Source organism: Carcharhinus amblyrhynchos, chromosome 13, assembly GCF_965287045.1.
Source record: "Carcharhinus amblyrhynchos chromosome 13, sCarAmb.v2.hapA, whole genome shotgun sequence".
Taxonomy (NCBI): Eukaryota; Metazoa; Chordata; class Chondrichthyes; order Carcharhiniformes; family Carcharhinidae; genus Carcharhinus; species Carcharhinus amblyrhynchos.
The window spans coordinates 40,060,039-40,072,481 of record NC_137336.1 but is presented as its reverse complement, the minus strand read 5'-3'; the positions used below and the strand labels follow the sequence as shown (position 1 = coordinate 40,072,481).

General features: G+C 42.4%; 1 protein-coding gene across 2 annotated transcripts in view; it reads right to left on the bottom strand.

Annotated features, from left to right (window-relative positions):
• LOC145351504 (glutamate receptor ionotropic, delta-2-like) overlaps positions 1–12,443 on the bottom strand; it is a 380,118-nt gene that overhangs the window by 81,933 nt on the left and 285,742 nt on the right. For both annotated transcript variants that reach the window (XM_080201102.1, XM_080201103.1), the window contains exon 10: positions 8,126–8,323. In XM_080201102.1, coding sequence (XP_080057228.1) covers positions 8,126–8,323 — 198 coding nt within the window. The remainder of the gene's footprint in view (positions 1–8,125; positions 8,324–12,443) is intronic.

Genomic DNA, 12,443 nt, shown 5'->3' with positions numbered 1-12,443 from the left:
TGCATCACAGTGATTGTCCAAACATAATGTGGTGAAAAATGTACCAATATGTCCTTTCAGCTTGTGCTGTCTGCTCTTCTACTGAGACTTAGAAAGCTCTGGCTGATTAAAAAAAATGCTTTTGACACTTAAAAATATCAAGCCACCTGCTCCCTTACATTATGGCCATTTTCAATTCTTCACTGAGATTTAAATGCAAATGAGTTTCAGATCATTAAGTGTTCCATTCATCTGAGAATGGATGACAGTTTTAAAAAGCTGTAACAGATTGTGGTCCAGATTTTCCCCATGATGGAGAAAGGTGGATGAGCCCAAAAATCCTAAATTCTGTCCCTGAACATGGTACTATCCATTTTTTCAAGGACAGGTCTGGGTTTGGGCCATGGTTCACGTGTCCATAATTTCCAGAAGCAACTGGGTATTTAAACGATCAGCTTCCTGAACTGAAGTGGAATTTTGGCATGCCAAGAGGTCAAACCTAGCATATTTACATTAGAAAAGATAAGAGCTGGTTTGAACCTGGTCGATTCATTTGGATAACAAGGGTACTCCCTTTGGAAGAGATAAGGTGCCCTTTGGTATCTTTGAAAGTGAACATAATTGTGTGTGAAAACTACATAAACTCATTGGAACTGTCAAAACGGCCAAGGAACTGTCAAAACTCATTGGGACTTGTGAGTTCACATGGAGGGGTAAAGGGTGGGGGCTGGGGGAATGGGTTAGCATTAGAGCAGTAGTGGTCCACTAGGGATGGGTAAAAGGGCATGGGTTGCATAAGATATATAAGGATCGTGAAGCTAGCTAGGAGGCATGAGATAGCATAGATTGATATCAATGGTGAATCAGGAGTGTGTGGGGATATAAGGGAGGTGAGTGCTGGAAGGCATTTTTTAAAAAATGTTCATTTTTTTAATTGAATTCAACAAAGCGTTGAAGCATAGAGGTAGGCCTTCCACCCAGTCCACCTACAGCAGCTAGCAACCTCTGCACTTATTCTGGGAGTGGTGGGCCTACCCTCTAATCCAGCCTGGCACCCCAGAAGGTAATTCAGAATAGTTAGCGGCCAACGTCAGGTTTGCAGAGCTGGGAATTCGTCTCCATTTATGCACTAGAATCAAGTTATTTTTTGATATGGCAGAATGCATTTTTTCATAGAATCAGTGAAACAGAGGCTTTTATTAGATGGTGAGTTTTTTTATTTCCCCAAAGGATGTGAACTATTTTCTATTCATGTTGCAGGGAATCCAAGGTCTGTACACTGTGCATACAGGCTATGCCGGATACACAGAAGCATAGAGAAGAAATGAGTGAGCTAATGAGCCATGGGAGATACAAGGACATAAAGTTGGTGTGAGTGATGTGAGGAAGCATGGAGGATACATGTGGGCATCGAGGTGGTATGGGGTGACATGTGTAATCAGGTGGGCCAAGTGGTGTGGGTATGGGGTTGAGATTTAGGAAGCCTTTAAACACAAATGGGAGCTGGGATTCTCTTTTGGAGAACTGAGGCAGGCCTTCTAACCAACCTGCCTCTGCACCCACACTTGTCATGAGCTAGTTCACAGCTCACAAATCATAATGTGAACCCAACTCCAGCGTGGAAGAAAGAAAATAGCCAATGAAATGACACATGGCAGTTTGCAAACTGTTGAAGTTTACAGGCCGGGTTCTCCCAAGCCCAGAGGAAGATTCAGTCCATCGTGTGACAAATATTTGACAAGCAGATAATTAACTGCTTAAGCACAAAACACAACCTGAATGGAGTGCATCTTGAACAGTGAAAAGTTGAGAACTTGGAGAGAGTGGGACTGGGAAAGAGCAATGAGTAAATTTAAAGATTAAGGATGGTGCTACTTCAATGATAAGAAAATGTTCGTTAAGAGACAATGCAGGCTGTGGAGACTTTATGGTGAGAATAAGATCAAAAAAGATTTAAGGCAGTAGTGGGAGTTGTGTATAGCCACCACACTCATCTTAATAGCAGCTAGGAAGCAGCAAAGTGTATAAATACAGAGATTAGACTATATTGACTTTTATGGGGATTTAAAACCTTCATATAGATTGGGCTATGCAGGCTAGTTTATGTCAAAGAGAAAAATATTCTTCTTTGATATAGTACTGTTCACAACTACCAGACATCCCAAAATGCCAATGAAGTACTTCTCTCACGTAAAGCAATGATCATAAGCTGACTGGTGATAATTTAACCTGAGGATCACCACACCTCAGGCAAGGGGCAAAGTTGAGAAAGCGGGCTTTCATGCACTGCTGTCTCACATCACCAGAGACCTAGGTTCGATTCCTGGCTTGGGTCATTGTCTGAGTGGAGTCTGCATGTTCTCCCCATGTCTGCATGGGTTTCCTCTGAGTGCTCTGGTTTCCTCCCACAGTCTGAAAGCTGGTAAGGTGCATTGGCCATGCTAAATTCTCTCTGTGTACCCGAACAGGCGCCAGACTGTGACGACTAGGGGATTTTTCACAATAATTTCACTGCAGTGTTAATGTAAGCCTACTTGTACCATTAATAAATAAATAAACGTAAAACTCATGAATAAACTCAGCCGGGATCGGAATTGAACCCAGACTGTTGATGCTGCTCTGTATCACTAACTAGTTGTCCAGCCAACTAAGCCAAACCAACCCCACAACTTCTGTAATTTAGTTACTGTCTTAATATAGTGATGGCCAACTTGTGCACAACAAACACTCACAAATAGCAATGTGATAACGACAAAGTAATCTGTTTTGTGATGTCAACTGAGGAATACATTTCTGCCAGGGATAACTCCATTGGTCTTCTTTGTAATCATGTCATGGTATATTTTATAGCCATCTGATAGGGCAGATAGGGCCTTAAGCTGACAGCTTATCAGAATTGGCACACCTCTGACAGTGCAACATTCCCTCAGAACTGCATTGGCGTATTAACCTTGATTTCTGCGTTCGAGTCCTGGAGCAGGAATTGAACTCAGAATCTTTTGGCGCAGGGGCTACGGCTGACTCTTTGGGCAGAATTGTCCCAGCCAAGCAGAAGCAGTTTCTGATATGTACAGTGTGGGTAAATCCCTGAAATTAATGTTAAACTGGCACCCTGGCATCATATACCCTCAGTATAAAAGCAAATTACTGTGGATGCTGGAATCTGAAACCAAAAGAGAAAACGCTGCAAAATCTCAGCATGTCCCTTTGAAGGGTCATCTGGACTCAAAACATCAGCTCTTTTCTCTCCTTACAGATGTTGCCAGACCTGCTGAGATTTTCTACCTTTTGGTATCATCTGCCCTCGGGATGGTTTCCGAGGCCAACTGAAACAGCCGGGGATTTGACAGGGAACCATCGGAGCCAATTAAAAAGGCAACTGAAGGCCTGTTTAACATGGATTCTTTCTTTCCCAATAGCTTATGGATTCCATGTTGTGTCTGCACCTCAGCAGGTTGGATAAAGTGAGTGCTCAGTAGAATGGTGGCACAGTGGTTAGCATTGCTGCCTCATAGCACCAGGGACCCGATTCAATTCCCAGCTTGGGTGACTGCCTGTGAGGAGTTTGCACATTCTCCTCGTGTCTGCGTGGGTTTCCTCAGGTGCTCTGGTTTCCTCCCACAATCTAATGATATGCGTGAGATGATTCATCATGCTAAATTTCACCTGAGTGTCAGGCGGACTAGCTAGGGTAAATGCATGGGGTTACGGGGATAGGGCCTGGGTGGGATTGTGGTTGTTGCCGACTCGATAGGCTGAATAGCCTCTTTCTGTAATGTAGGATTCTGTGATTCTAACTTACTGTGGTGATATAAATGTGATGCAAGTGACACAAAAGGTGATCCAGGCAAGTCTGTGCATAACTACAGTGCAACGCCTGCACTGACAGGGGCAGTTCTTTCATTCTAGACTCCCTACTTCCACTGGGATTAGCAACTGTGTGCACCCAATACTAATTGCCTTGAATACCACCTCATTGCCTGTGACTTTGGGTCTATATATTCTGGATTTGCTTGGAATTCTGAGGCAGTGGTGTGGGGTTTCTCCAGCTCCACAATCACAGAGGCAGGGCCAGCAACCCCAGCAGCAGCTATTGCTTACTATGCATGTACAGACACCTGGTTAAAGCAGAGAGACATACAGGGTAGAAACTAGTGATACCTTCAGCTCAGGTTCGATAGACCAACAGCAGAATTTTATATGCCCCATCCAGCAGGTTTGCAGGACCCCTCCCCCCCCATCTGTTCCCCTGCCTGCATACAATGGGGGTGGAGATTAGGGGGACAGGGCCTAGGGTCCATTCTGGTCCCATGTGAAGCCTTTGTCCAATTATTAGCTGCTTATAGTGTTGTTTCCCACCTTGGTATTGGAAGGAGCAATTCAGGGGCACGTGCCCAGTCCCAAGGTGGGAAAATGCCCTTACGCTTCCTCCCCCACCAGTCTCTCCATCAAGGCTCCTACCCAGCTCACCCTAACCCCTTGGGGTTCATCTCCCACTGTGAGCCACCCACACATACGTGGTGCTTGACTCCAGAACTTGGGGATCTTAGAATCTGATTTTAATCCTAATCTGCGCCACTGCTATTGCTGGGACTACAGAGCTGTCCGCCAATTCAATTGGCCAACAGGAAGTCCCATCTCTTACCAATGAATGCTTCTCGGAAGATAAAGTGGTTATGGGGCTGTTGTGAATGATAGGGATGCAGCTCCTGCTGTCTCTTTGTGTCTTGGGATAGAAAACCCTACCATCCAAAAAAAAACATGTAGTTGGAATATATAAAGAGTGACACAAGTGATGATTTGCTATAAGATCTGGAAAGAGCCAGATCAAATAAGAGAATAAAACATTGGGGAGTATCTCAGCAGTCGTGACCATAATTTAATACAATTTAGAGACATTTGCGATGAAACCTAGGTTAATTTATTGGAGAAAAGTTGATTTTGAAAGACTAAGAATAGGGTTGAGAAAATAAAATGGGCAAGAATATCAGCAAATAACAAAGTAGAACCATTGTTGTAAAGAACCATCGTTGTAAAATATTAAAGCAGTGTTCAGAGTGCAGAGAAAACATATTCTGCTAAAAGGAAAGATAAAACTAAACACGAATAAGATTAGCTTTTAAAGCTTTTCATCCTACAATCCTTAGGACAGACGCAAAAATGCCAAATTTTCAAGGGAACAGTTGATCATGGTGATGCTATAAATGAAAATAAAGAAATGGCATGCATTTTGAACAATTACTTTGCATTAATTTTTACAGTAGAGGAAAAGCACAGCATACTGGATAGCTCAAGGAAACTAATATTGAATCAAGGACGTGGATTCTCCAAAGTTAACATTTGCAAAGTAACAGTGATAAAGAAATTATGGTACAAAATAATGACCAAACTCCAAGACCATCAGAAAATAGGGATTAAAAGGAGTAGGTGAAAACATTGGAGAAATCCTGACCAGAACTCTACCACCTCACCTGCCACAGAATCGGCGCGGGAGAGGGTCCGACAACAGAAATCTCCGTTAACCTTGGGTGAGAATTTCCGGTCTTGCCCGAGTGAGGCCGTAAAATCCCGCCCCCTAACAACATATACCAAAATTCACTCGATTCAGGAACACTTCCTTTTGTTTAGGAAATTTGTAGTAATTTAGTAATTTCTGCCGGTTTCATAGAACCCTACAGAACAAAAGGAGGCCATTTGGCCCATTGAGTCTGGACCGACCACAGGCCCTATCCACATAACCCCATGCATTGACCCTAGCTAGTCCCCTGACACCAGACGTTGGTGCAAAGTCCACACAGACAGTGACCCAAGCTGGGAATCAAACCCAGTGCCCCGACGCTGTGAGGCAGCAGTGCTAACCACTGTGCCACCATACCACCCTATGTCACTCCATTGTTTAAGCAAAATTAGAGGAGAATTCAGGGAATTATAGATCAGTTAGCCTATCATCTGTTGTCTGGAAATTACTAGCCTATAATCGAGGTGGGAGTAACTGAATACCTTAAATTTTCTGCTGTGCAGGGTGGATTTGTGAAAGGATGTTCATGTCTGAAGAACCTAATGAATTGTTTGAAGGGGGTCATTAAAGAAATGGTCAAGGAAATATCTATGGATGTTACTTATGTGAATTTCCAGAAGGCACTATGTCCCTCAGAAGAGAATGCTAGTCAAAGTCAAAGCTGATGGAATTAAACGCAGATTGTTGGACCGGCTAGGAAGTTGCAAGGGACAGACAGTAGGGATAATCTCTGAGTGGAATGTGACTAGTGGTGTCTCACAATTATGAAGAGAAACCTTTGGGACAAATTAAGGTCAGCTATTTTGTTTGTCAGGGTACCTAGAACTAGGGGACAGAACATAACAAATAGGTGCATGGAGGGGCTGGGTTACGAGGAAAGGTTGGAGAAACTGGGACTTTTCTCCTTGGAAAGACGGAGATTGAGGGGGGACATGATAGAGGTATATAAGATACTGAAGGGAATAGATAGAGTTAATAGTGAGAGACTGCTCCCTAGACTGGGTACAAAAACGAGAGGTCATGACTTAAGGGTGAGGGGGGAGAGGTATAACTTGGAAGTGAGAGGAAGGTTCTTTACGCAGAGAGTTGTGGGGGTATGGAACGCGCTACCGAGTAGGGTGGTGGAGGCAGGAACGTTGGACTCGTTTAAGGTTCAGTTAGATAGACACATGAGTGAAACGAGGATGGAGGGTTATGGTAGGGGCTATTAAATAAGGTTAGAACCTCAGGAGACACCGGAAAAGCAGGCTTGTAAGATTAACGTTTTTGTCTTTTTATTCCGCAGGTGGAGGTTCACCTCGTGTCAAACGAGGGGCATGCACACAGTGGGTCGTGCGTGGGCTGCTCTTGGAAGTTCTGGGAGTGGCCTAGTACTTCGTGTCTGTGTGTGTGCTTGATCCTGGACCGGTAGACGGGCGCCGCAACAGCTCAGTGACTAGCACTGCTAGCTGTGCGGATACATGGATTTGGGCCTGGGCCTGTGTCTGTGGGAGTTTGCGCATTCTCCCTGTGGTTGCGTGGGTTTCCTCCGGGCGCTCCGGTTTCCTCCCACACCCCAAAGATGTGCTCTTAGGCTGATTGGTTTTACCAAATTGACACTATTCTCCCCTGAATCTGGCTAAGTTAGGGGTTCCATTCGTAGACATGCAGGGTAGAATAGGTGTAGGGTGATGCGGCGGCACGGGCTTGTTGGGTCGAAGGGCCTGCTTCCCGTGCTGGGTTGTTCTTTGTTCTTTGTTCTAGGTGCAAGCCCTTGAGAAGTGAAGTTAGGAAACACTTCTATATACTTCCTCTTTATTGCATCTGTATGATTTGCTTCAACCACTTTCTGAAAGAGGAAGTTCCACATTCTTACTACTCTTCGTGTAAGGATGTTTAGATATCTCTTTTACAAGCAACAATTGACGCTGGGCCATTTGTTAATCTTAGATCTGAGGTTGATACAGTTTTGTTAACTAGTGTTATCAAGAGATATGGGACAAAGGAAAGGATGTGGAATTTCTGGGCACATAGCCAATCTCCCCAGGCAAAACAGGACCCAGAAGATTGCATGTGGTGTCAAATCAGTTTGTGCCTGGCATGAACTGGACTTTTGGGCTTCTGCGCAATTGTACTGGCTCACCACATGGATTGACAAGCTGGTAAGATCACCCTGCATATGTTTGGAATCAAAGGAACATTGTAATATTGTCAAAATATGTAGAAATCCATCTGCAAATGTTTTAGCAATGTTTTGAAAATTGGAAAATGCATGTTGAAAAATCAACTCTGAGTCACTAAGTCATGAGCAAGAATCTAAAAGAGTGAAAGCAGAAGATCATAGGTACCAAAGTGCCAATTTCAGGTGCGTTACAAGCTCGTTCGTTGAAATCTGTGAATAACACCCAAGGAGGTTCAATACTACACAATCCATAAAGGTTTAACAATCTCCATTGTGTAGATTTCTCCTTTCCTCATAAATCTGTATAAAGTGATCTCCTGGCATTTTTCAAAAGTGATGGTATTAAGCAAGCTAAGCAGCCAATCAGATTCTCACAGACCAAAACCAGGGAATAAAATGACCAATTCATCATCATTTGTGCTGCAAAATCTGACCCATTAATAAGTTTTTAGTCATGAACTACTTACTTTATTAACAAGTTCTCCTATCATTCCATTCCACTTTCCATTATTTTGTAATTTACCATATTGATTATCAGGAGCTTGATAAATTTGATATTTGAAGCCAAGATGTTCCGATAAGGCATTCAGAACATCTATAGAAAAACCACAAAATTCTTTGGGTTGACCAAATATGTTCTCTGATACCATAACAAATGGAGGAACCTGGAAAGATTAAGAAAAAGATATTAGCTTATCTGAATCTGTCAAACCATAGCTCAATCTTTTGGACACAAGATTTAACAATAGTTTTGCAGTTAAGCCATTAATAAAATTACATTATTTTCCAAAGTAAAGAACAATTTTCTCAAAAATATTTCTAATATGTGGTTTTGTCATTTCTAATGCATATTTATAAAATAATCTATACAAAGTAGATAAACATTACAGATTTGTTAAAGAGAATATTTCTTAAAATGCCAGAACAAGTGATGTTAAACTTGAAAACTGAATCATTTCTGAATGCTTCTTGCTTATTCTAACACATCTGCAAAAGAGTTGGGTGATGTTGTTCCTGTATAGGATTGTACACATTAATTTAGGTCAGAGTAAACAGGGTTTAAATTATTTTCACCTTAGGATAATTCTCTCACCAATTCAGAACCAGTTTGCTACAAGACAAAATGTTAGCATCGCGACAATAGACAAAGATAATTCAAGTATTGACTCTTAATGCTGCGCATAAATAATATAATTTGAATAACTTAACATTGGTTATCCTGGTACAAGGGAAGGACAGGATTGGCAGCTTAACATTTCAGCATACAGATGTTTCAGGTGGGATAGAGGGGGATGTAAAAGGGGAGTTGAACTATTGGTTAAGGAGAATATCACAGCTGTATTCCGGGAGGACACCTCAGAGAGCTCATACAGCGAGACAGTATGGGTAGAGCTCAGGAATAGAAAAGTTGGACTCACAATGTTAGGGGTTTACTATAGGCCACCCAATTACCAGCGGGAGATTGAGGAACAGATTTGTAGGCAGATTTTGGCAAGGTGTAAAAGTAACAGGGTTGTTGTGGTGGGAGATTTTAATTTCCTCTATATTGTCTGGAACTCACTTAGTGCTAGGGGCATGGATGGGGCAAAGGTTGTAAGGAGCATCCAGGAGAGCTTCCTGAAACAGTATGTAGATAATCAACTAGGGAAGAGGCCATACTGGATCTGGTATTGGGGAATGAGCCCGACCAGGTGGTCGATGTTTCAGTAGGGGAGCAGTTTGGGAACAGTGACTACAATTCAGTAAGCTTTAAGATACTGATGGATAAAGATAAGTGTAGTTCTTAAGTTAAGGTGATAAACTGGGGCAAGGCTAATTACAACAATATTAGGTGGGAACCGAAGAATGTAGACTGGGGGCAGATGTTTGAGGGGAAATCAAAATCTGGCATGTGGGAGGCTTTCAAGTGTAAGTTGATAAGGATTTAAGGCCGGCACATTCGATAAGGATTCTGATAGGGATGAAAGATAAGTATGGCAAGTTTTGGGAACCTTGGATAACAAGAGATATTGTGAGCCTAGTCAAAAACAAAAAGGAAGCATTTGTCAAAGCTAGGAGGCTGGCAAGAAAGTGTGGAATACAAGAAAGGTAGAAAGAAACTTAAGCAATGAGTAAGAAGGGCTAAAAGGGTTCATGAAAAAGCATTGGCCAGCAGGATTAAGGAAAATCCCAAGGCTTTTTATACATATATAAAGAGCAAGAGGGTAGCCAGGAAGATGGTTGGCCATTCAAGGACAAGGGAGGGACCCAGAGGAAAATGGGCCAGGTATTAAATGAATACCTTGAGTCAGTATTCACCAAAGAGAAGGTCTTGCTGGATGATGAGTCTAGGAAAGGATGTGTAGATAGTTTGAGTCATGTTGAGATCAAAAAGGAAGAGGTATTGGGGTTCTTGAGAAACATTAAGGTAGACAAGTCCCCAGGACCTGCTGGGATATACCTCAGAATACTGAGAGAGGCAAGGGAGGAAATTGCTGGGGCCTTGAGAGAAATCTTTGTATCCTCACTGGCTATAGGGAGGTCCCAAGTGATTGGAGAATAACCAATGTTGTTCCTTTGTTTAAGAAGGGTAGCAAGAATAATCCAGGTAATTACAGGCCGGTGAGCCTTACATCAGTGGTAGGGAAATTATTGGAGAGGATTCTTCGAGACAGGATTTATTCCCACTTGGAAATAAGTGGACGCATTAGTGAGAAGCAACATAGTTTTGTGAAGGGGAGGTCGTGTCTCACAAACTTGATCAAGTTTTTTGAGGAAGTGATGAAGATGATTAATGAGGGTGAGCAGTGGATCTTTGACAATGTCCCTCATAGCAGACTGATGCAAAAGGTGAAGTTGCATGTGATCAGAGGTGAGCTGGCAAGTGGATACAAAACTGGCTCAGTCAAAGAAGACAGAGCGTAGCAGTGGAAGAGTGCGTTTCTGAATGGAGGTCTGTGACAAATGGTGTTCCTCCGGGATCAGTGCTGGGACCTTTGCTGTTTGTAATTTATATAAATGATTTGAAGGAAAATGTAACTGGATTGATTATTAAGTTTGCGGATGACACAGAGATTAGTGGATTTGCAGATAGCGATGAGGACCATCAGAGGGTACAGCAGGATGTAGATCAGTTGAAGACTTGGGCGGAGAGATGGCAGATAGAGTTTAAACCAGATAAATGTGAGGTAATGTATTTTGGAAGGTCTAATACAGTAATACAGTACAGAAATATACAGTAAATGGCAGAACTCTTAAGAGTATGGATAGGCAAAGGGAGCTGGGTGTATAGCGCATAGGTCACTGAAAATGGTAACGTAGGTGGAGAAGGGAGTCAAGAAGACATACAGCATGCTTGCCTTCATCAGCCGGGGCACTGAGTTTAAAAATTGGCAAGTCATGTTGCAGCTTTATAGAAGCTTAGTTAGGCTGCACTTGGAATATAGTGTTCAAATCTGATCACCACACTACCAGAAGGATGTGGAAGCTTTGGAGAGGGTACAGAAAAGATTTACCAGGATGTTTCTTGGTATGGAAGGCATTAACCACAAGGAGGGATTGGTTTGTTCTCACTGGAGCAACGGAGGTTGAGGGGACACCTGATAGAAGTTGACAAGATTATGAGAGGCATGGACAGAGTGGATAGTCAGAAGCTTTTTCCCAGGATGGAAGAGTCAATTACTAGGGGACATAGGTTTAAGGTACAAGGGGCAAGGTTTAAATGAGATGTATGAAGCCTATTTTTTACACAGAGAGTAGTGGGTGCCTGGAACTCATTGCCGGGGGAGATGGGGAAGTAGGTACGGTAGTGACTTTTAAGGGGTGTCTTGACAAGTACTTGAATAGGATAGGAATAGAGGGATATGGTCCCTGGAAGGGCAGGGGGTTTTAATTAAGTCAGGCAGCATGGTCGGTGGAGGCTTGGTGGGCCGATAGGCCTGTTCCTGTGCTGTAATTTTCTTTGTTCTTTGACTCCTTGACTATATGACGATTACCTCAGTCCTACGCCGGCATCTCCACAATATGACGATTGGCAGATTTTCACTGTAGCTTCACTGCGGTGTTGGTGTAAGACTACTTGTGGCACTATTAAATAAACTCAAATTTACAGGCTGGATGATTTAATCTCTAATCTGTACCGAGTTAGCTGATCTAAATTAGGGAGGTTGTGTTCCATTGCTTTTGGCCTTGGTGCTACTGGACTTGAGAAGAAAACAATATTAGTGACATTTTTGGCTGCTGGTAGCTTTCTGGGAAGAGCAATGTCAAGTGAGTATGGGAATGATCTTGATTATGATGCCCTAGTGGGTAAATAGACTCTTGTCTCTGTTCAAATTTGTAGATGATTAATGGCTACTTGGGCAAAAATAGTAGAGGGCCACCAGCAACTATTGGAACTGTAACCCAGCAGGAAATCAACATTCTTTCGGAGCAGAAACCACAGAAGAGAATTGACATTTAAAAACAAACTTTGTACTGTATGATCGGTCATTGTATAAGTGCTTAATATGAGTATATGGAGACGTAACAGCCAGCTACAATCAAAGTTCCTTGGTAATAATTTCCATTATCTATTCATCTGCTTTTGGCATTATTATTCAAAAGCAATAAGAACATTCAAAGCATTACAAATCAGTTAAAGTCAGTTTTGAATACTGATTTTGTACCTCCATATTTCAGTAATTACATTCTGCATTCAGGTACAGATTTCCTAACAAAGTAATTGACATTATAGGTTGCATGTTGCCACATGTATTACTGGTGAATTGATCCAAAGAGAACAAATTCAAATAAAACCAAGTCAAA